Source organism: Micropterus salmoides, unplaced genomic scaffold (assembly GCF_014851395.1).
Source record: "Micropterus salmoides isolate LMB-PRFRI ecotype aquatic unplaced genomic scaffold, ASM1485139v1 Ms_hic_scaffold_21, whole genome shotgun sequence".
In the NCBI taxonomy this organism is placed as follows: domain Eukaryota; kingdom Metazoa; phylum Chordata; class Actinopteri; order Centrarchiformes; family Centrarchidae; genus Micropterus; species Micropterus salmoides.
In genome coordinates, this window is record NW_024041262.1 from 28,458,915 (window position 1) to 28,483,233 (window position 24,319).

Genomic DNA, 24,319 nt, shown 5'->3' on the forward strand with positions numbered 1-24,319 from the left:
ACTGGAGTCAGAGACGGCGCCCCCTGCTGTTTCAGGAGCTGCAGCGTCAAATGTTTTCAGGGTTTTTACAGCGTTCGTTTTCCTTCCTACGACGTGGACAGTGAGTCGCTGAGCGTCACGTGGCGGACACGTCTCCAAAGCTTCAGACGGGAGACACGTCTCAGCAGGCGCCTTCACTTTCACCAGTTTATGAAAGTTTGGCTAAAATTTAATTGTGTTTGTGTGAAAGTGAACTGGGGACACGAGGACACGAGTGGGACGGGATCCCTCACTGGCTTCCCATCAGCACCACGTACTGCGCCTTTAAATCTTTAAACAGAGTCAGAACAGACCAAACCTGGAATGAAACCAGTTCAGAGGGGGAGGGGGGGGAGGGGGGTGTAAATGACTGCACAAGGGCACTCTCTCTCTCTGGTTGGTCGGTTCGAGCGCCCGCCTCCTCCCCCTCCTCCCTCTCGCTCTCTCTCTTTCTTCTTCTTCTCTCTCTCCTCACACACACACGCACACACTCTCTCACCGCTCCTGTCCTTATATGGTCAGGCCCCGCCCCCTGCCCGTGATGTCGTCAGCAGCTTGGAGGAAGACCCGTGGGGTTTTTGGGTTCTGGCGTCCAGTCCTGTGGGGCCGCAGGGCTGAGAGTTTCTCCTCTGCTCCTCATCCCTCCATCAGCGGCCTGCGTCTCCTCCTCTCTCCTCCTCTCTTTGGGGAAAAGAAAAAAGACACTTTGCTCGCGCTCGATTTGCCGTCCGGACTCGTCTCTGTTCTTCCCCTCGTTCTCTCTGAGGATTTTATTTTCCTTTTTTCTCCTCCTACTCCTTCCTTTCTTTCAACGTGACGGCCAACGCTGAGAGTTTTAAAAATCTCTTTAAATTAAAACTCTTCTTCGTTTTCTTCCAGAGTGAAGTTGAATTAAATCTAAAAACCAGATGAAAAGTTGAATAAACTCCCGGCTCATCTTCGTCGTCCTCTTCCTCCTCGCCGCCGCCGGCCTTTGGACTTCCACAAAACGTCGTCCCTCCAGAAGATCCAGCCTCCGTCTGTCCCGCAGAGCTGCTGATTTTTCTTCTTCTTCTTGGTTTGTCCACGTCTTGCGTCGCTCTCGTGGTCGTGCAGCGGTGACGGTCGCAGCGTCGGGGCCCCGGAGATGTTCGGGATCCAGGACAACCTGCCCCGCGGGGCCACGGCCAGCATGAAGGAGGAGCCGCTGGCTGTTCGCTCCTGGATGCACTCGGCCGGCGTGGTGGACGCCAACACGGCCGCTCAGAGGTAAACTCACCGCCGCCCCAGAGGGATTCTGGGAGCTGTAGTCCCAGCGGACACACGGCCGCTCAGCAGGAACATTTAGATCAGGAGGCTTTAATGTTCCTGATGTTTCTGCAGCAGCGTCCAGGTCAGGAGGAGCTTTAACTTCCTCACACATTCAGCCTGCAGTTTTTCCTCTGATCAGGTTTAACATTTCGGGTTTTCTCTGCAGCTGAATTTGGATAAAAAGCAAAGAGAGGTTTCTGATATTAAATATGAAGAAATGATCAAATGTGTTTTTCAGAGTGAAATTTAAATTTTCTCAGATCAGAAAAATATCTTCTGTTCTTCCTGCAGCTGAAAGAAAAATGATCTTTATTTATGTGAGGCTGTCTGTGCTCAGGACGCAGCTCCGGGCTGAGCGCCGCCGACTCATCTAAACCTTATATTTCTCTCTCAGATCACCTTCTGATCTTTTTGGACCAGTTCATTTTAAAGTTTAGCTCGTAATAAGTAAAAAAATAAAATCAGAATTTAAAACCTGTTCCAGGTCCGAAGCGTCAGAAACTCTGTTTCACAAAGATCAATATTTACATTTATTGATAATTATGCAGATGATTTAATAATAATCAGTTATTAAACAGCTGATGTTCAAACTAAATGAATTCTCTTAATAATAATAATAATAATAATAATAATGTTTCATCTTTTAATTTTATTCTGCCGTCTGAATAAAAGCAGCTGTCGGTGCGCGTTGATGTCGGTCGAGCTGCAGATGATGTTTAATATTAGTCATTAATATTCTAATAAAGCAGCGATGTGAGCATGATGATCAGGAGACAGCTGCAGATTTAATATTGATTTTTAAAATGTTCTTTAAGCGTCTCTGTGAGCTGAAGCTCAACATTTATTGAATGAAAGCTGATAGTTACAAGCAGCTGAGACACCAGGAAACTTTATTCTGCACATTTTAAACCTTTTTGAAATTATTTGTTTGATTCATATGAACACAAAGCAGCTGTGAAAAATAATAAGAATAATAATGACGTGTCATTTTTAATCCACATAAATTTAACATTTGAATGCAATAAAGAATAAAAACAGTTCCTGAGAGATGAGAAATGTTCAGCCTGGAGACAAAGTGATGTTTCAACATTTGAACAGAAAAATTCCAGAAAGTGAATGTTTGAAATGAGAATCTGGATCTCAGCAGATAATCTGAGTTTGTTTCTTACTGACGAGTAAAACAAACAGATTTAATCTGAGCAGAATAAAATCGGTCTGTCCGAGCGTCTGAAGATGGATCCTTCGTTAACACGAGTAAAGTTATTATTTGTTCTGTTTCACACATCATAAATTCTGCAGCTGAACGTGCTGTCGGCTGGAAGCTTCACTCTTTTTGTCTTGTTGTCAGAATGAAGACAGAATAAACTCACACCGCAGAAGCTGAGTGTTTTATTGTAATGAGAGAGAAGGTTGCAGCGGGGTCACGATGCCGCTTGACTCGACTGAATATTTATGGAGCTCCGCGGCAGCAGATTCACATTTTAATATTCCTGCAGTGTGAAACATGTTAACATGATTCATTCACCTGGAGGTTAAAGCCGCAGAGTTTTATCAATATTTAGCTGTTAATTAACATCATGTGATGAAAAGAAACTCTTTATTATTATTAAACATGTCAGAGATTTACTGATGCTGGACCTGCATGGAGCTCTTCTTCTGAGGAGCGCTTCATTTCAACGCCCCTTCAGGTCTCTTGCTTTTTCATTTTTGACCATGCCGTCTCTGTAATGAACAATTAATTGTTAACCCACCTGCAGAAATAAAGGTAAAATAAAATCAAATCTTATGTCTGTAGATTTAAATTAAAGTTTCATCCCTGAAAATGCTTCAGTCACTGAACTGGCTGTCGTCAGGTGGAAACCTTGTAACTGCAGACATGAGGGAAACTCTGCACTGAAATGTTTTCAGATGTTTTACCGTGTCAGGAAGCGCCGCGCCAGACACTGGCGTGGTGGGCGGAGTCACAGTCAGCGCTGATTGAACGCTGCCCACGTCAAAATGCTACAAAACTGTCATTTGGGAAGGCCGGCGGCGTGTTAGGGCCAGATATGTAAAATAAGACAGAGACGGGGGGGGGTCCGAGGGTCCGAGAAAAAACGCTGAATTTCTGAGATTAAAGTTTAGGAGATGTGTTTTTTCAGTGCGGCCGAGAGAAGAGCTTTCAGAGCGGGAGGCCAACACGTTCTCACCCTCATCGCATAACATACGGATGCGTGGTCAACACCCGTTAGCATCATAGTTCAGCGTGCTGAGGGAAACCCTGTAGCGCCGTATTTCAAGGCTACAGAAACCAAACTCTCAGTCAGGAGGCCGGTGTGTGTTTCCTGTGTGAAACAAAAAGTCAACGTTGAAAGTTTTTATGTAAGTTACAAATGTAACGTGACTTAACTTACGTGAGTTAAGAAACGTAAGCAATGTTGTTATTTTAACTCAAACCAGGATCGCTTCCTAAACCTTACCAAACTGTGACGCTTCACAATGTTTACCACTAGTTTTATTTTGAAAATCTTACGGACATTGCATTTTTTTTGTTTTGCTAACTTGACCACGGAGCCCTACAGGTCAAAACTAATAGACGAAACAAAGGTTACGCAGGGCGTTAAAAAGTGACGCCAAGGGGTCCGACCAAGCGTCCGTATGCGACGAGCCGGGATGAGAAAGTGTACGAAGGAAACTTTAGAGACGACTGCAGCGTACAGGTGACATGTTTTCACCTGTACCTGCGTCTCTGTCTCACTTCACATCCAGTGAATTCACATCACTGCTGGCTGTGACTTAAATGTTCTGACGCTCTCTGTAACTCTGAAACATTGATCCTGGATTTAATCTTTTTGCCTACAATCAGTTGAATGTTAAGGTATTTTGTCATCACGTCACTAACCCCTCCCCTAAATCACATCACCCTGCTGTCTCCTCATATGTCTGACCTGTCTGTCTCTCAGCGGGGTGGGGTTAGCCCGAGCTCACTTTGAGAAGCAGCCTCCGTCCAACCTGAGGAAGTCCAACTTCTTCCACTTCGTGCTGGCGCTGTACGACCGGCAGGGCCAGCCGGTGGAGATCGAACGCACCACCTACGTCGACTTTGTGGAGAAAGAAAAGGTGAGAGACAGGGAGGGAGTAGCCGGGACACAAACCAAACACACCTCACTGCCATCACCAACACATTCTCCCAATGCACAATACATATACACAGAGTAGAAATCAAACACACCTATGATGGCCTGCTTTGCCCCGCCCCTGCTCACGCATTTTTAGAAAATCAGTCCAACACAGAAAATCAGGGACAACCAGGAATAGAAAACAAACTCACAGGTCTGAGAAATAAAAGTTAGAACCCAAACCCCCCCAGAGGTCACACAGGTCACGTGCTGTGAAAAGGTCCGGGTGGAGCAGAAGTAGAGACCGAGCGCACCCATCAGCTTGTCCGTGTGTGTGCAGGAGCCGGGCGGAGAGAAGACCAACAACGGGATCCACTACAAGCTGCAGCTGCTCTACAGCAACGGTGGGGACGCTTGTTTTACTGCACAGCTCAGCCTGAGTGGAGGCTGTTCAATAGTACTAATGATAATGTGACTGTGTGTGCAGGAGTGAGGACGGAGCAGGACCTGTACGTGCGGCTGATCGACTCCATGACCAAACAGGTGAGAGTGCTGATCATCAGGCTCACTGACAGGAGCTCAGTCAGACATCATGTCTGAAAACGTTTCCGGGTTCATGGACGCGTTTCTCGGCGTGAACAGGCTGAAATATTTCGCATATATATCCAGCATGTCTCTCTGTGTCCTCTAATATTCTACCAAAGCCAGACCGAGCACATCTTAACTATTTAAAGGCTCATATAAACAGTATATATATACATATATATGATATATAGTACATATGTAATAGGGTGGGAACTGATATTATCACGATTTGTCACAATACGATTTTATTGCGATTTTAAACATATTGCGATATATTGCAATTTTTTACCTTTTTCCAACTTCAAATTGTGTCTCCAAAGGAAAACTCTTTTTCTAGTGGACTGAAAAGCAATTCATTTTATCATTATAGTATGTACAATTTATCTAATAAAAGATCGATACTTGACCTCCGTGTATTGATGCAATATTGCCACAGAAAATATCGCGATACTCTGTGCTGTACTCTGCTGTATCGACCCACCTCTAATATATATATATATATATATATATATGTGTATATATATGTATATGTGTGTGTGTGTATATATAAACTGTAGCCCATCAGAGCAGCTCATTAAGACCTATAATCACATCAACCTCTTGTGGTCGTAGTAATTAAGACGGGAGCAAAGGAGGAAGTCAGCTGACCTGGTCTAAAGAAGTTCCTGACCCGTGTGAAACCCGAAGTCAACAGTGACTTCTTTTAGTTAAGTAAATGTTGAGCAGTGTCAGTGCCCACTCTGGAAGTAGAATCTACTACGGTGTGATGTGTTTCTACTTCCTGTGCTGATAACGACAACATGAAGGCCACGTTGTGGTGTTCCTGGCTCCCTGTCAGACTGTTTCAGTGAAAATGAAAGTCTCTCTCTACTGGGCGTGAGAATCCACAGGCAACAGAGAGAGAAGTTGGACCATCTGTTAGCTGCAGTGGTCTGTTGGTTCAGGTGTGGAGAGTGTGGGTGGAGCTGCAGACCTGACTGTCTGACTGTTACTGACGCTGTTGATGATCTGTCTGAAACATGCCGAGGCCTTTACACTCCAGAGTCCAGCAGCGCCACATTTAGAAACTGAGCTGGGTTCACTTTGAACAGCTGCTTCTTCTTTCAGCGTCCGAGCCTCACTTAATCCTCTCATGCTTAAGTTGGTCTTAACATGACCTTGGATCCTAAACCACTTTGGTTAAGGGGACAGGTCCGTCTCTGAGGCTGCCTCCCACCACCCCTTCCTCCTCCACTGTTTAAACACACTCACTAGCCTCTGGCTGTGCTAAGCTAACCAGCTCAGGTGTTTCCCTGGAGTCTCCCTGTGTGGTCACTGTGTGTGCAGAAACTATAGAAATCAGGATGAGTTGAGTGAAGTTCAGGAAACGATGTTTTGGTTCATCACGTCCCGTCTTGTGCTTCAGTTCAGCGTCGACTTTAATATATTCAACGTTTAACCACAAAGACCTGAAATTCTTCCTGATGCTGTGGAGAATCAGACTGTAGGAGACAGGACGTGCTTCTCTACAGTTCCTGCTCTCCAGTGGAGGAACTCTTTACATTTGCCTCCATGATCTTTCCTCTGGCGCCACCAGCAGTGTTGGGAGTAACGTGTACTTAAAGTAACTCAGTTACAGTAATATACTGCTGTCTGGTGTAACGCAGTAATATAACACATGACTAATAAGTGCTGGTAACATTCCACAGTCAGCTCTCTCTCTGCTGCACAATGCCTCTCATGGAAATCAGCTGCAGTGGAAGCGTTTAATTCTAACGAGTCATTCAATTAGTGCGTCTCTAACGAGCGTGCCCGTCAGGCGTCGTTTGCGTGGTGTCATCCGGCCTTTGTGAAAAAGGCTTTTCCTGCGTTTGGTTCCAGCTGTTCCATGTTGAATGTCTGCCGGCTGTAATAAAACATTCAGAGGATCAAATGTTTGCACTCAGCCTGCTCGCTCCGCACGCGCTCAGTTCGCTCCACTAATAGCTAATAATGAGTCCTGACTGAGCCAATCAGACGGGCCTTTAATTGAGTCGTTTCTGCTGCCGACAGCCAAGACATTCCCTCCTGCAGCAGGTTTCATGTGTGACAGGTGTGTTCACCTGGACTCGTCTCACCTGTGTGTGTTTCAGGCCATCATCTATGAAGGTCAGGACAAGAATCCAGAGATGTGCCGAGTTCTGCTGACACATGAGATCATGTGCAGGTGAGAACATTAACCTGTCCTGGAGAGGACTACCTGCTGGACCCACCATGCTTAAACTGATTTTTCTGAACACAAACCAGGGACAATCAGGTCCTGCTCAGATACACCTGAAGACCAGGTCTGACTGGGACCCTTCCATACATCATCAGACTCTCACACCTGGCCCTCAGTTCATTTAAACCAGGTATGACTCACCTCAGGTCTAGCTGTGACGGTCATCTGACAGCGTACTCAAACCTGGTCAACATACACCTGAGGACCAGGTTTGACCATGGCTGACCTAATTAGACTGTCAAACCTCGTCATCGTGGTCATCAGGTGACTTTCGTTCACCTTAACCAAAACTTTTAGACTTGCTATTCCAAATACACTAGGTCCAGGTGTGACCCTACCCGATTAGATAGTCCTGAGGACTGTCACACCTGGTCCCGATAGACTCGAGGACTGTCACACCTGGTCCTAATAGACTCGAGGACTGTCACACCTGGTCCTAATAGACTTGAGGACTGTCACACCTGGTCCTAATAGACTCAAGGACTGTCACACCTGGTCCTAATAGACTCGAGGACTGTCACACCTGGTCCTAATAGACTCGAGGACTGTCACACCTGGTCCTAATAGACTCAAAGACTGTAACACCTGGTCCTAATAGACTTGACAACTGTCACACCTTCTCCTGATTGACTCCAGGACTGTCACACCTGGTCCTAATAGACTCCAAGACTGTCACACCTGGTCCTAATAGACTTGACAACTGTCACACCTGGTCCTGATAGACTCCAGGACTGTCACACCTGGTCCTGATAGACTCCAGGACTGTCACACCTGGTCCTAATAGACTCGAGGACTGTCACACCTGGTCCTAATAGACTTGACAACTGTCACACCTGGTCCTGATAGACTCCAGGACTGTCACACCTGGTTCTAATAGACTCGAAGACTGTCACACCTGGTCCTAATAGACTCGAGGACTGTCACACCTGGTCCTAATAGACTTGACAACTGTCACACCTGGTCCTAATAGACTCCAAGACTGTCACACCTGGTTCTAATAGACTCGAAGACTGTCACACCTGGTCCTAATAGACTCGAGGACTGTCACACCTGGTCCTAATAGACTTGACAACTGTCACACCTGGTCCTAATAGACTTGACAACTGTCACACCTGGTCCTGATAGACTCCAGGACTGTCACACCTGGTCCTAATAGACTCGAGGACTGTCACACCTGGTCCTAATAGACTCCAAGACTGTCACACCTGGTCCTAATAGACTTGACAACTGTCACACCTGGTCCTAATAGACCCGAGGACTGTCACACCTGGTTCTAATAGACCCAAGGACTGTCACACCTGAGTAGCCTGTGTAGATCCCTACCCTGAACTACTGCATGTACTGTAGTACCTGTAGTACCTGTACTGTGTAAAAGAGGTGCAGTCGTGTTTTTCAGAGCAAAGTGAATGAAGACCCTGTGACAGTTTTTATTATTCTGTCTTTGTCTCTGTCAGCCGCTGCTGCGATAAGAAGAGCTGTGGAAACAGAAACGAGACGCCGTCGGACCCTGTCATCATCGACAGGTAACAGATACTGCACACCTGACACACACACACACACACAGTGTTATCATGCAGTGTGAGTTGATGCTGCTGAGTGGATTTCATGCTCTCTTTCACACACGTTATTTTAACAGCGACATGTTTCTCCAGCCCGGCGTGTGTGTGTTATTATATTTCAGACCTGATGTATAAATTTGTGTGTTTATAATTCACATCAACGTGTCGGAGTGTTTCTGTGCTGATAGCGTCCCAAGACATGCTGCCGCTCTGTTCACCAACACAAGCAGAATCCTTCAGTGTCCCAAGGTCAACTGTCCTGAACACAGCATGTTTTTAATAAGACAAAGAATTCATTAGAAAGGAAGAAGGTCATGACCTCACATCACCACCTTCATTCATGGACTCTGGTCTGTGGGTTTGTGGGTCATTGTTTTGGTTAAAGACTGGAGCTGGTCTTTGATGCTGGAGGACCCTACAGGATCTGGTCTGATGGTGAAGGCAATCAGAAGTCAGGACAGGAGAACATTAGCTGCAGCTCAGGCTGGATTCTGCTGCTGGACTTAAAAAACAGGGATCATCCAGAAATATCAGCGTTCACAGAGAGGCTGAGCTGAACTGGTCCAGGGGAGGCAGCTACTTCCCTCCCCCCTCTCTTCTCTCCCATGAGGAATCATACGCTCTCCTCTCCTCTTCTCACCTCCCCCTCCTCCTCTCCTCTCGTCCTCCCCCTGAGTATTAATCTTATTCCTCCCTCCCCCCTTTTCCCTCTGTCTCTCTTCTCCGAGGCTGTGGAGGGAGGAGGGGGAGTAAAAGCAGGGGAGGGATGGAGGGATGGATGTGACTGCTGCAGCCTTTTGAAAAGAGAAGTGGTGATATTACAGCGGCTCTTTTTCTCCCCCCTGCCTGCTGAAATGCATGATGGGAAGGTCTCCTGTGTTTCGGCGTCGTCCAGTGAACAGGAAACATGTCAGGGTCAGACTCTGCTGCTGAGAGCACAAACACTTTCATCCAGACTCTCAGACGGGCTTTTTATTCTGCAGCATCAGACCAGTTTATTAAACCCACTTTATCTGTTTACAGCGGAGAAATACCACAGAGAGAGAGTACATCTGATTTAAATAATACTACAGTAATGCTAACAGATCCTAGTACTCTGAGGGGAAGGTTCTCAGGTCCAGTAAACAGACAATGGTATAGAGAAGAAGGTTCTGAGGTCCACTTAAAATACACCGGTACTGAGAGGAAGGTTCTGAGGTCCAGTTAAAAGACACCGATACCGAGAGGAAGGTTCTCAGGTCCACTTAAAAGAAAAGAAACCAATACAGAGAGGAAGGTTTTGATGTCCAGTTAACAGACACTGGTACAGAGAAGAATGTTCTGAGGTTGAGTTAAAAGACACCGATACCGAGAGGAAGGTTCTGAGGTCCACTTAAAAGACAAGGGTACAGAGAGGAAGGGTCTGAGGTCCAGTTAATAGACACTGGTACTGAGAGGAAGGGTCTGAGGTCCAGTTAACGGAAGGTTCTGAGGTCCAGTTAACAGACACTGGTACAGAGAAGAAGGTTCTGAGGTCCAGTTAAAAGACACCGGGACTCAGAAAGGAAGGTTCTGAGGTCCAGTTAATGGAAGGTTCTGAGTTCCAGTTAAAAGACAAGGATACAGAGAGGAAGGTTCTGAGGTCCAGTTAACCAACACCGATACAGAAAGGAAGGTTCTGAGGTCCAGTTAACCAACACCGATACCGAGAGGAAGGTTCTGAGGTCCAGTTAAAAGACACCGGGACTCAGAAAGGAAGGTTCTGAGGTCCAGTTAAAAGACACCGATACCGAGAGGAAGGTTCTGAGGTCCAGTTAATGGAAGTTCTGAGTTCCAGTTAAAAGACAAGGATACAGAGAGGAAGGTTCTGAGGTCCAGTTAACCAACACCGATACAGAAAGGAAGGTTCTGAGGTCCAGTTAACCAACACCGATACAGAAAGTAAGGTCTGAGGTCCAGTTAACCAACACCGATACAGAGAGGAAGGTTCTGAGGTCCAGTTAACGGAAGGTTCTGAGGTCCAGTTAAAAGACACAGATACAGAGAGGAAGGTTCTGAGGTCCAGTTAACCAACACCGATACAGAGAGGAAGGTTCTGTGGTCCAGTTAACGGAAGGTTCTGAGGTCCAGTTAAAAGACACAGATACAGAGAGGAAGGTTCTGAGGTCCAGTTAATAGAAATCCGTACTCAAAGAGGAAAGTTCTGATCCAGAGTACAGAGTAAGGACAGATGTTTCTTTACAGTCTTAAAATACAGAACATGTCTTTGTTCTGCTCTGTCAGATTTCTTTTGGATGATTCATGTTCAGTTCGTGTAGGTCCAGAAGTCAGAGGTCCAGAGGACGGATGGAAAGTTCAGGGCTTGACCGGAGTCCACGTCCCGTTTACTAGCAATGGTTAATGTTGGTCTCCAAGTCGTTACTAGTTAGTTTCATTAATCAATCATATATGATTAATGTGAAATATTCTGGTTGATTCTGTCCTTTCCAGCTCTCCACATGATCGCTACTCTTTACTAGTACTATTTATTCATTACACTTACTCTACATATTTTAATATTTAATATTTCCTTCACCGACCTGTCCAGGGTGTACCCCGCCTTTTGCCCGATGTCAGCTGGGATTGGCTCCAGCCCCCCGCGACGCAGGATAAGCGGTTGACGATGGATGGATGGATCCTTCACATTATTCGTTGACTTTTAATCCACCGCAAGAGCTGTGTGGTCTTTGTTTTGTTGTTTGTTGGCTTTTCATTGGTCTGAATCACACTTTGGTAACCTTGTTGCTATATAAATAAAGTGGACTGGATCAGCATGTTGAGTTTGGAGGACCTGGTGTTTCCAAATCTCAGCTAGGAGCCGAGATCCATGAAGCTCTTCATCAGGACACGATGTTGAAGTAAGCCAGTTGAATACTGTTCTGTCAGTATATACATTTATTAAACACTTGCTGATGCAAATTAGCTGAACATACACAGGACTCTATCATCTGCAAACATGCTAACATGCTAACAGGCACCAGTCGTTGACACTTTTTTAAACGCGAGTCTCAGTCAGTTTTTCTCTTTTTATGTCTCTGTAGCTTTCAGCCTTTTATCCAGCGTAGCGTCTTTATCAGCGGCTGTACGTGCTGTTTTATTCCTTCCCTCGCGGCCTCCTGGAGGGCCCCGTCCCGCAGGTTGAGCCTCGCTGGTCCTTTGTTCTGTGTAAAGACAGAAGCCTTTGAGGGTCAGTGGTGAGAGCGTTTGAACGTGATGATCCTGAATCATCTCTTCTGTCTTTAAACCCTCGAAATCCCTCGCAGGTGAGATTTTCGTCTTCCAGCTGCCTGTTTAGCTGATGATGATGATGGTGACCAGCTCTCATCTTTTCACATCTCGCTCTGAATAGCAGATGTGAGAATTTTTCGGGGGCACAATCTCCTGTCTGCGAGCGTCTCTGGTGTCTGCAGCGTGGGATTATGGGAGGACGACGTGCTGTCAATCATTTAGCGGGCGTAGGTGATTTCCCTCTCATGCTGCAGGTTGGTTTTGGATGGAATCTCATTACTGGCCGCGTTTCAGGGTGACTGACAGCAGAATAATGTTTGGGGCCCCCAGAGGGCCCCCGGCCGGCTAAATGTTAAATGTATGAATGCATGGGAGTCAATGGAGAGATGAAGTGTAGCTGAATATTTTTTCTTCCTGGGAAACAGAATGAGGAGTGTGACCCTGAACACACCGCGGCTGCTGTTTCTCTGCTCAGACACAAAGAACAGTTTACAGGACGACTTCACGTCATCTGTCACCTCAACACGCTGCTGCAACAACAGAGACTGCGTTAGTGAGTCAGCTGATCAATTAGAAAACTGATCACTGATCAAAGTCAGCATGCTGTTGTTAGGATGTGATCATTCACTTTTATTTGATCCAAATAAACATGTTCAGTCTGAATATTTTATTCATCAATCGAGATCATCCTTATTATAAATCATTTATGTATTTATAAATAAATTCAGCCTTCTCACAGCAAACTGGATTATTAATCAATAATGAATGATCTCCTTGGTCACCCCCACCTACATGGCCTCCCCGGTCTCTCTGGTCTCCCTGTCCTAACATTATATTACATTAACTCATTTAGCTGACGCTTTTTATCCAAAGCGACTTACAATTGCTATACGTGTCAGAGGTTGCACGCCTCTGGAGCAACGAGGGGTTAAGTGTCTTGCTCAGGGACACAGTGGTGGATGGATCACAGTGGGGGATTGAACCTGGGTCTCTCACACCGAAGGCAGGCATCTTATCCATTGCGCCATCACCGCCCCCAACATTGTTGTTTTAAACTGACGATCCTGGTTCCTATATGTTTTGAAGCACTCTCAGTCTGCGAGACCATCCAGGAGCTGGTTTAGACTTGGTTTTAAGGATCAGGATAGAATCAGGTTTAGACTGGGGTCAGGGTCCAGGAAACGCATTATGTCAGTGAGGGTCCTCACAAGGACAGAAGTACAAGGATGAGTGTGAGTGTTAGAGGTGATTTATTGATCGTCTTGTTCATCATTAGACATCAGACGCTCTGATGGAGGAGACACACACTGACTACAACCAAATCTCTCCTCTCCTCTTTAACCTCACAGTCTGATCCTCCTCCTCCTCCTTCACTCAGAGCGTCCTCTTTATTTTCTTCTATCCTCGCTCCTATTTCTCCCTTTAACTCCGTCACTTTTAATGAGGAGAGAAGGAGCAATGAACAAATAGGCCGACAGATTCAGACGAAGGAAGGAAGGAAGGAAGGAAGGAATGAAGGAATGAAGGCTGAAGTGAATCTCCTCCCTGTAATTGGTATTTAACAGGTGTTTCCTTCCCGTGTGTGTGTGTGTGTGTGTATTGATCGTCAGTAAGCGTTGCCGGGGGCGACGGATCGTTATTGATTTACGATTTTTAAAAGAACAAAGGTGTGTGTGTGTTTTTCTTTACACACACTGTTTCAGGAAGCAGCTTTACGTTGCATCAGACGGCCTAATTACCTGCAGAGGCCTCTCTCTCTCTCTCTCTCTCTCTCTCTCTCTCTCTCAGGTTGATTGACAGCTGTGTGTTTGTTGTTTGTTTATTGTTGTTTCCTTTAACGAGCTCCTAACGAGGCATCTGTTAACGAGCTGATTGAACAAGCTGTGTTTAACCTCCTCTGATGATGTCATTGGCGTTACCTTCAGCTCAGGTGTTTGTTTCCTCAGAGGAGCCTGCTCCTCCTCCTCTGCTCTTCCTCCTCCTCTCCTCCTCCTCTGCTCTTCCTCCTCCTCTCCTCCTCACCTGCTCTTCCTCTCCTCATCCTCCTCTGCTCTTCCTCCTCCTTTCCTCTGCTCCTCCTCCTCCTCTGCTCGTCCTCTCCACCTTCCTCTCCTCCTCCTCTCCTCTGCTCCTCCTCTCCACCTTCCTCTCCTCCTCCTCTGCTCCTCCTCTCCCCTGCTCTTCCTCCTCCTCTTCTCTTCCTCCACCTCCTCCTCTCCTCCTCCTCTCCTCTGCTCTTCCTCTCCTCCTCCTCCTCCCCTCCTCCTCTCCTCTGCTCTTCCTCCTCCTCTTCTCTTCCTCCACCTCCTCCTCTCCTCCTCCTCTCCCCCGCTCTTCCTCCTCCTCCTCCTCTCCTCCTCCTCTCCCCCGCTCTTCCTCCTCCTCTTCTCTTCCTCCACCTCCTCCTCTCCTCCTCCTCTCCTCTGCTCTTCCTCTCCTCCTCCTCCTCCTCTCCTCTGCTCTTCCTCTCCTCCTCCTCCCCTCCTCCTCTCCTCTGCTCTTCCTCCTCCTCTTCTCTTCCTCCACCTCCTCCTCTCCTCCTCCTCTCCCCCGCTCTTCCTCCTCCTCCTCCTCTCCTCCTCCTCTCCCCCGCTCTTCCTCCTCCTCTTCTCTTCCTCCACCTCCTCCTCTCCTCCTCCTCTCCTCTGCTCTTCCTCTCCTCCTCCTCCTCCTCTCCTCTGCTCTTCCTCCTCCTCTTCTCTTCCTCCACATCCTCCTCTCCTCCTCCTCTCCTCCTCCTCTCCCCTGCTCTTCCTCCTCCTCTTCTCTTCCTCCACCTCCTCCTCTCCTCCTCCTCCTCTGCTCTTCCTCTCCTCCTCCTCTCCTCCTCTTCTCCTCCTCCTCTCCTCTGCTCTTCCTCTCCTCCTCCTCTCCTCCTCCTCTCCTCTGCTCTTCCCTCCTCCTCCTCTCCTCCTCCTCTCTCTTCTCCCTCCTCCTCTCCTCTGCTCTTCCTCTCCTCCTCCTCCTCTCCTCTGCTCTTCCTCTCCTCCTCCTCTCCCCTGCTCTTCCTCCTCCTCTTCTCTTCCTCCACCTCCTCCTCTCCTCCTCCTCTCCTCTGCTCTTCCTCTCCTCCTCCTCTCCTCCTCCTCTCCCCTGCTCTTCCTCCTCCTCTTCTCTTCCTCCACCTCCTCCTCCTCTCCTCCTCCTCTCCTCTGCTCTTCCTCTCCTCCTCCTCTCCTCTGCTCTTCCTCTCCTCCTCCTCTCCTCCTCCTCTCCCCTGCTCTTCCTCCTCCTCTTCTCTTCCTCCACCTCCTCCTCCTCTCCTCCTCCTCTCCTCTGCTCTTCCTCTCCTCCTCCTCTCCTCTGCTCTTCCTCTCCTCCTCCTCTCCTCCTCCTCTCCTCCTCCTCTCCTCTGCTCTTCCTCTCCTCCTCCTCTCCTCCTCCTCTCCTCTGCTCTTCCTCTCCTCCTCCTCCACCTCTTCACTTCTTTATCTGCAGAAAATTAAACTCTGACATGTTTTAATGTTCTTTTCTTCTTCTTTCCTGCTTCTGTCCATCAGCTGAGTCTTAACGAGAAGAGACTTTGAAAATGAGAATGTGTCTTAACAAGGAGGACTTAACGAGAGCGGCCTTTAATAAGAAGGAACTCCCAGAGTAAGACACTGGAGCAGCGTGTGATTGGTCAGGGCCTCAGGCTGTAAAATGAAACCTCAGCAGCTCAGCTGGATGAGCAGGGCTAAATTAAACATGTAAATTGGGTTAATTTAATATGCAAATGAGCTCCAAAGACTTGATGGAGAAAGCAGAAAGCAAACACTTCCTGTTCGGTGGAAGGGTTTCCTGTCTGTCAGCTGGTGATTGGCCTGGCGAGCTCTTTAACGTGCGGAGTTCACCTGTGGAGGTTCCTCGGGGTTCTATCGTCGTTCTTAAAGGTGACTCGCTCACACGCACGCCGTCCTGCTGCAGTGACACGTTCAGACTCCTTAGTCAGTGTTTGTTGATTTGTAAGAAACTAGCTGCTCGTTAGAATTGATCTGGTGATGATCTATATTTCCCATGTTCCTGGCTTCCTGTCTGCGCCTCGCAGCTACCGTTGGTTCCGCACACACACCAATAATCAATAATGATGAAATATAATTATTGACTAGTTAGAAAGTGAAACTGTGTCTGGATACGTCACCTGGATATTAATGAGTTTGCGCTTGGTGTTTTTAATCTGTTCTTTTTGTCCTCATTAAGATCCGATCTCTGTCCTCCAAACCTGCAGCCCCAGACTCCCTTTAAAAATCACAGAGTTTCGTGAGTTGTTGCGTCAAGAGAAACTTTATAAACTTTGTGAAACGCTGTCTGCGACAAAATCGTTATTTGTTCCCTCCTGTACGTTCAGATGTAACACATCAAGTTCTTCCTCTGTTTGTGTTAAATATAGAGTCAGTTTGTCCTGATGAGCTGCAGCTCGCAGTCAGCTGCTCAGTTCGATCTGACTGTATTTACCTGTTGGTCTCTGACAGGACGGATTTCAACTTTCTGTTGCTGCTTCATTAAAGATGTATTTTTGATGAAGGATTCATTTTATGTCTCAAACAACCTCAAGCTAAATTAAAGCTGAGAGCTGAATACAAGGCCTTCAGTCATCAGTCTGTACAGCTGATTATTAGATTATTCAGCCTTTAAGTGCAGCCCTACTAGCCTTGTTAGCATTCAGTGTCTGAGTCTGAAAAACACAAAGACTTTAACAGCAGTCCGACTCTTAATTAGCTCCTCTTCCTCCTCCTCCTCCTCTTCACTGATGAAGAACAGAAGAAGAGGAGGAGGAGTTGTCTGTTTTCATTTACTGTAATGTGAAGAGAGAGAGAGATGACTCCTCATTATCTCATTTAATTATCTCCTCCTCCTCCTCTCTTTACATCACAGAGGCTGGAAATCCAGGACAAGATTCTCCAGGCCTGGAAACACCTGTGTGTGTGTGTGTGTGTGTGTGTGTGTGTGTGTGTTACTGTGTGTGTGTGTGTGTGTGTGTTACTGTGTGTGTGTGTGAGTGTGTGTGTGTGTGTGTGTTACTGTGTGTGTGTGTGTGTGTGTGTGTGCGTGTGTGTGAGCAGCAGTGATTGACAGCTGACATTAAGTTGTTTAGTAGTAAAATGTCAGAGTCTGAATTTCCCCATCGCTCAGTTTGACCCTGTGTGTCTGCCGTAGGAGGAGGAGGTGGAGCGGACGCTTTAATCTGAATCATAAAGACCAAACGTTGATACAATGATGACATCATTAATCATTATTATTATTTATATGTTTGATTAGTCGTGAGAGTTCATCGACGTACCTGTCGGCTCACCTGAGGTTAGTGAAGTCACGGCTGCAATGCGCAATGGAACTTCTTTCCACTGAAGAAATAGTTCCTATAAAAACATTTTGGTGGACCAACCATCGGCCAGCAAATCAGAACAAACAACCTTCTTGCTGCCAATCAGAACAACCAACCATCGGCCAGCCAATCGGAACAACCAACTATCTGCCAGCTAATCAGAACAACCAACTATCTGCCAGCCAATCAGAACAACCAACCATCGGCCAGCCAATCAGAACAACCAACCATCGGCCAGCCAATCAGAACAACCAACCATCGGCCAGCCAATCAGAACAACCAACCATCGGCTAGCCAATCGGAACAACCAACTATCTGCCAGCTAATCAGAACAACCAACTATCTGCCAGCCAATCAGAACAACCAACTATCGGCCAGCCAATCAGAACAACCAACTATCTGCCAGCTAATCGGAACAACTAACCATCGGCCAGCCAATCAGAACAACTAACCATCGGCCAGCCAATCAGAACAACTAACCATCGGCCAGCCAATCAGAACAACTAACCATCGGCCAGCCAATCAGAACAACCAACTATCTGCCAGCCAATCAGAACAACTAACCATCGGCCAGCCAATCGGAACAACTAACCATCGGCCAGCCAATCAGAACAACTAACCATCGGCCAGCCAATCAGAACAACAAACCATCGGCCAGCCAATCAGAACAACTAACCATCGGCCAGCCAATCGGAACAACAAACCATCGGCCAGCCAATCGGAACAACTAACCATCGGCCAGCCAATCAGAACAACCAACTATCGGCCAGCCAATCAGAACAACCAACCATCAGCCAGCCAATCAGAACAACCAACCATCGGCCAGCCAATCAGAACAACTAACCATCTGGTCCTGGTTGGTCCTCCTCAACCTCCTGATGACATCACAGTGATGTCATTAGACTACACATGTGTAACATTCAGGCTCACTATATAATGGACAGTGAGCTCGCCATTTTGTAGTACTGTCTGAATGAATAATGAGAATTATTATACCCTATGTAGCCCACTCAGTGTATCCCAGATTTTTTTGAAAGGTAATAGGGCGGCTCAGGAGGAAGAGCAGGTTGCCCATTAATTGGAAGGTTGGCGGTTCAATCCCCGGCTCCTCCAGGTGGAGAAGCGGTTTGAGTGGTCGCAAAGATTAGAAAGGCAGATACAAATACGGAGCGTTTACATTTAGTGTACAACCGATGGTCACTAACCAGCCCTATATACCATCATGCATTGCGCTGATAGAAAAAACAGTCCACCAAGTGATTATCCCACGGCAATAATGTAATTAACGGCGCCGAAATAATGATCGTAGTACAGTCCGACAGTGTTGTTTGCAGGTGAGCTCACTGTATAGTCCTCTACATACAGCTCCCTACGTAGGCGGACACAGCCACAGTCTGTGTAGACTTTGAAAGACGTGGCTGTTACCAGATGGACTCCAGTGACGTCCAGATGCATTATGGGAAATGTAGGATCCAGTGTTTCTGTACTTAGTCAGGATATCTCCACCCCTGCTGGTTTACCTCTCTCTCTCATAAAGCAGTCTGTCTCTCACACCAGCAGCTACAAAGAACACCTGATCTGAAAACAGCTGGGACACATCTGCACTGTATTTTAAATCTCCTCGACCCCGACTGTTCACTACTGTCTGTGTGTGTGTTGTTTAACAGCTGGTACTCTGTTCTTCAGCCTGTGATGCCATCTGACACACACACACACACATTCCATGACTTTTCAAAAGTATGCAAAATCACACATTTTGTCTCCGGCTATAAAAAGGCAATCAGGGTGTGTGAGAGAGAGAGAGTCATAATAGCTGTTAATTAGCTCCATGTTCAAACCAGCCGTGGATGCTAATTAGCAGAAAACCTGTCCAGCATTTGGTGTTAATTAGAACGACAGGCCCAAACACATCTGACCACACACACACACACACACACACACACACACACACACACACACAGCTGTCATGTTCAATTCAGTCTCTTCAAACTAAATTCAACTCAGTATACAATCAAGGACACAAAACTTTATTAGCATTCACAAAACCTGTGACAGTACACATGTACTGTGACAGTAGATGTTTTAGTTAGTAGTTTCTATAAACCAGGTGTCAGTATCTTTGATTAATATCAGAGTCATATTTAAAGTAAATGCATCCGATGATGAAACAACTGTTGGACCTCCAGAAGACTGACAACATGTTTTAGGGATCTTAGCTGTACATCTGAAGGCCAGCAGGTAGACTGAGACTCTGTCCGTGGTTTAATGAATTTTTTATGCGGGAATTTAGTTGTTTAAACTCCAAATATGTGGTTGATTTCTCAAGAGAGAGCTGATTTTAAAAATTGCTGCGACGTTTTCGGAGATGTGAGGTCCCGCCCACTAACGGGTCAGGCCGTCATCAAGTCCGCTGCTGTTCCAATTGCTGAATGACTGACTGCGTGCTCCCGTTCCTGGGAGTTTGTACTCCAGAGCTGAACTTGCCAAGTCCGAGCTTTAAAGTACAGAAGTCCGAACTTGGCGAACTCGGTTCTGAGAAACAGCCTGAGACTCTGTCCATGGTGATGAAGTTCAGTAATTTCATGTAGGATTATCACTATGAACATGCTAAGAACACGGAGAGAAGCATGCTGAGGAGACACTGCTGGCTGACAGCTTCTCTGGTCTCCAATTACAGCAGAGGTCAAAGGTCGAGACGAAAGGACTCATCATGCTGATCATGAACCGATCAACGCTGTGTGTGTGTGTGTGTGTGCATGAATTAAACATGCAGCTCAGCCGGCTGTGAACACGGAGCGGACTAATGGAGCAGGACAGACAGGATGAGGGTCTAAGGTTTCTCTCATGATTCATTATCAAACAGAAATGTTGGACTTTAACGTCTTAAAGTGCGTTTAGCCTCTCAGTGTGTGTGTTCTCGTATTGCGGTCTGTGAGGACCAGCCATCATAGTGAGGACATTATGGTCTCATGACCCCAAAGGGCTCTTCAGACCAGGTTTTAAGGTTCAGGTTAAAATCAGGATCAGGTTAGGACCTGCATTATGCCAGCATAGAAAGATAAAAGAGACACTCCTCGCTTTCTTCCTCGTCTGTTCTGTAAGCCAAGGCCTTTTGGGCTTTGCCAACTATTCTGACAAGTTTATTCTCAGATCTGCATCTTTAGATCAGGCAGGACGGTGGAAAGTTAAAACTCTCAACATTAGTTTTGTACACTATTTCTAAAATCTGTTGACACCGAGGCCACTGAGGTTTTTTAGGTAAAGTCACTGTGAGCATCTCCTCAAAATATCCTCACAGCAGCTCACCTGGAGTCCAGGACTGGACCAAGATGTTTAACATTTTGGCCATCAAGTGAATCTCATCAGATCTTGTTTTGGGTTCCTGGCAAGATCCCTAACTTAGGGTTCCTGAACTGGGATTCCTGACTTGGGGTTCCTGGCTTGTGCTTTCTGGCTTATGGTTCCTGACTTAGGTTTCCTGACTTAGGTTTCCTGACTTGTGGTTCCTGACTTAGATTTCCTGACTTGGGGTTCCTGACTTAGATTTTCTGACTTGGGGTTCCTGGCTTGTGCTTTCTGGCTTATGGTTCCTGACTTAGGTTTCCTGACTTAGGTTTCCTGACTTGTGGTTGCTGGCTTAGGGTTCCTCACTTAGGTTTCCTGACTTGTGGTTCCTGACTTAGATTTCCTGACTTGGGGTTCCTGACTTAGATTTTCTGACTTGGGGTTCCTGGCTTAGTGTTACAGACTTGGGGTTCTTGACTTGGGGTTCCTGACTTGTGGTTCCTTACTTAGATTTCCTGACTTGGGGTTCCTGGCTTAGTGTTACAGACTTGTGGTTCTTGACTTGGGATTCCTGACTTAGGGTTTCTGACTTAGATTTCCTGACTTGGGGTTCCTGGCTTAGTGTTACAGACTTGTGGTTCTTGACTTGGGGTTCCTGACTTAGGGTTGACTTAGATTTCCTGGCTTGTGGTTCCTGGCTTAGATTTTCTGACTTGGGGTTCCTGGCTTAGTGTTACAGACTTGTGGTTCTTGACTTGTGGTTCTTGACTTAGGGTTCTTGACTTAGATTTCCTGACTTGGGGTTCCTGGCTTATGGTTCCTGATTTAGATTTCCTGAACTTATGGCTCCTGACTTAGATTTCCTGACTTGTGGTTCCTGACTTAGATTTCCTGACTTGTGGTTCCTGACTTAGATTTCCTGACTTGGGGTTCCTCACTTAGTCAGTCAGGACGCTTCTATAACAGCTGAAGTCCGGTTCTAAGATAGGACCGGGTTCCTTCCCTGGAAGGAACAGAAACATGTTTCTGTGGTCTGAGGTGAGGCAGGGTTTGGGACGTGGGGCCCCTGAGGCCCCTGGACATGTTCTGAATTGAACATTTATGAGTAATGTATTGTTATTGATTCTGGAGTGTGTCTGATTGGCCTCTCCTTCTTTCAGGTTTTCCTCCTCCGTCAGCTGGTTAATCAGTGAACTCACTGCTGCTAATTGGCAGTTGTCATTAATCATCTCCGACGCTCTGACTGCTCTTCAGAGGTGTTCGTTAGCAGCAGAACTCATTTACATATTAAACACAGTTGTTTTGCTTTAACGGAGATCGTTTGTTCACGTTGTCTTTGTGAGTTTCTGCTGTAAACCAGGTAACACGTCGCTGTACAGGACCGGGCTGTAGGGAGGTTCAGACCTGGTTCAGACCCAGTTCTAATATTCAGCGTAGAATCAGGTTCAGGTTCACACACAGGTCTGCAGAGATGTACCTGGGGTGATTTTACTGGCTGAATTCTTCTGTTCTGCACACGATCCATAACATTACTGTTAACTGGGGATTCATTTCAATATGGCTGCTGCTCCCCTTCATCCTCCCTAAACATAAACCATTCCTCAGCACACACACTCTCCCTGTGTCAGTGCATTACTGTCAGTATAATTCCTCCTCACACTGCGACTACATTTTCTACCTCATAGAGCACATTAACTCCAGCGCAGTGTGTGTGTTTCTGAGTGTGTGTGTGTTTTCAGTGACAGTGTGTGTGACTTCCATTCTTCCTGGAGATAAATTTGCGATGCGTCCTAATTTCCTGCTCGTAAATATGAGCAGTAATAGAGTGTGTGTGTGTGTGTGTGTGTGTGTCGGGGTCTTCCCTGCTTATCACATAACAAATTGAAAGCTTAATCTGTCCTGCGTGTAGATTTACGACCTCGCTCGCTCGCTTGCTCGCTCTCCATTCAGAGGAGAAAAGAGATAGGACGAGATGGAAGGAGGGAGGAAACAAGGGAGGAGAGGAGGAGATAAGGAGGAAGGAGGTGAGGAGGAGCATGGAGATAAGTTGAGTCTGTGCGTCTGAAGATAACGTGACGATCAGCTGAGACTGCTGATGCTGGGTGGTTACCATGGCGATAAGACTCCGTGTGAGAGAGATCAGCTGATCGGCGGTCAGAGGTCACGCGCTCACACTGAGGCTATCTTCAGACAAACATCAGAGAGACTTCATCCACTCAGAGAGCAGCTTCCTGCTGCCGCCGCCGCTGCCGCCAGCACGCAGAAGAAGAACACTAAATACAACACTAATAACTATAATGATGAGGATGCCACATTTGCTTTATGAGGACAAAATGAAACTAAGCTGAGCTGAAGGTCTGAACCTGAAGTGAACCTGAGCACGACGGCAGCACCTGGACAGGAAACACCTGAAACATCATCACAACTAACAAGTTCAGTTAGAATGTTTGTGTTATGGATTTTATTTGAATATCTCTAACATGCTGATCTTCCAGAAAAGGCTGATTTGTTTACAGAGCATCTGTTCAGACTGGATGTGTGTGTTTGGTGTCAGCACTTTGTCCTTCTGCGGGCTCATTAGAGACGAGCAGCAAGGAATGCTGGGTAATCAATACTGCCGAGACCCTCAGAGACCGAACGCATCGCCTGAGAGAGATTTCCTTTTTGTCCTTCTGTGTGTGTTTACAACCCGTTACCATGGAAACCACTGTGATGTTGTGGTAGTGTACGTGTCGCACGGCTTCAGCTCCCCCCCCCCCCCCGACACACCACACACACGCACACACTTCTTAAAAAAGTCTAGACAAATCAAATGAGGTTCTGCTGCAACAACAGAACCACACATGTAGGTCTGCAATCTGGGGTGGGGGGGCGTACTCTGTCCTTTGTCTCCTTCGTCCTCCCTCTCTCCTGGGAGAACGAGTGCTCAGATTACATCCCGTGTACTGACACATACATGTTAACCAACACACACACAGTCTCTCCTTCTTTAAAAGCCACCTTTGAGCTGCTCATTCACACATCGAGTGCTGGCTGACCATCCGGGACGACCCGCTCGGCCTCCTGAGCCACAGCCATGTAAATATTTGTTCCATAATGTTCTAAAACGTGAACAGAACAGTATTAAACTCAAACTGGAGAGGAGATGGTGTGATTCAGTAGAAAGCTCCAGAACAGATGGACCTGGTGGTGAGATCAGGTTTGGGCTAGAGCCAACACGGTGTCGTCTGTGTTTACCTTCTGCTAGTCTGGCTTTAGTTTCTGTCTGGGAGTCTGACACATTATTCACTCAGAGCAGCGGGTTTAGTGTGAAGGATGAGCTCGAGGCTGAGGGAGGGAATTTTAGACACGCTGGTGATGTTTCTGGCTCTCATTGGCTGCAGGTTTCTGATCAGGGAGCCTCTGATCCAGTCAGCGACCTTCAGATTCTGTCTGTAAACGCCTCACACTACGGGATCATTCAGGCTGATAATCTGTTCCGACCAGTCTCTGCTTTGGAAGGCCCCCGTGATTGTTACGAGGACGAATCGGTCCCTAAAATCGTCCCAGTTATCATCTAGTGTGCGGCGAGCATTAGGGAATGACAGCAGAAAGAACTCAGTGTTCTCATGTGTAGAACGTTGTGTCATCTGCATATAGACGCATGAAACAACAGAATGAGATCTAGAACAGAACCCTGAGGAACCTCATTTATTCA

The 24,319-nt window shown here is 46.8% G+C and overlaps 1 protein-coding gene across 1 annotated transcript in view; it reads left to right on the forward strand.

Moving 5' to 3' along the window:
* The first annotated feature begins 551 nt into the window (after positions 1-551).
* LOC119916574 (transcription factor COE3-like) overlaps positions 552-24,319 on the forward strand; it is a 113,350-nt gene continuing 89,582 nt past the window's right edge. The window contains exons 1-6 of the mRNA XM_038736625.1: positions 552-1,266; positions 4,251-4,407; positions 4,747-4,810; positions 4,894-4,949; positions 7,103-7,176; positions 8,685-8,753. Of these exons, the coding sequence (XP_038592553.1) occupies positions 1,145-1,266; positions 4,251-4,407; positions 4,747-4,810; positions 4,894-4,949; positions 7,103-7,176; positions 8,685-8,753 (542 nt within the window). The 5' untranslated portion in view covers positions 552-1,144. The remainder of the gene's footprint in view (positions 1,267-4,250; positions 4,408-4,746; positions 4,811-4,893; positions 4,950-7,102; positions 7,177-8,684; positions 8,754-24,319) is intronic.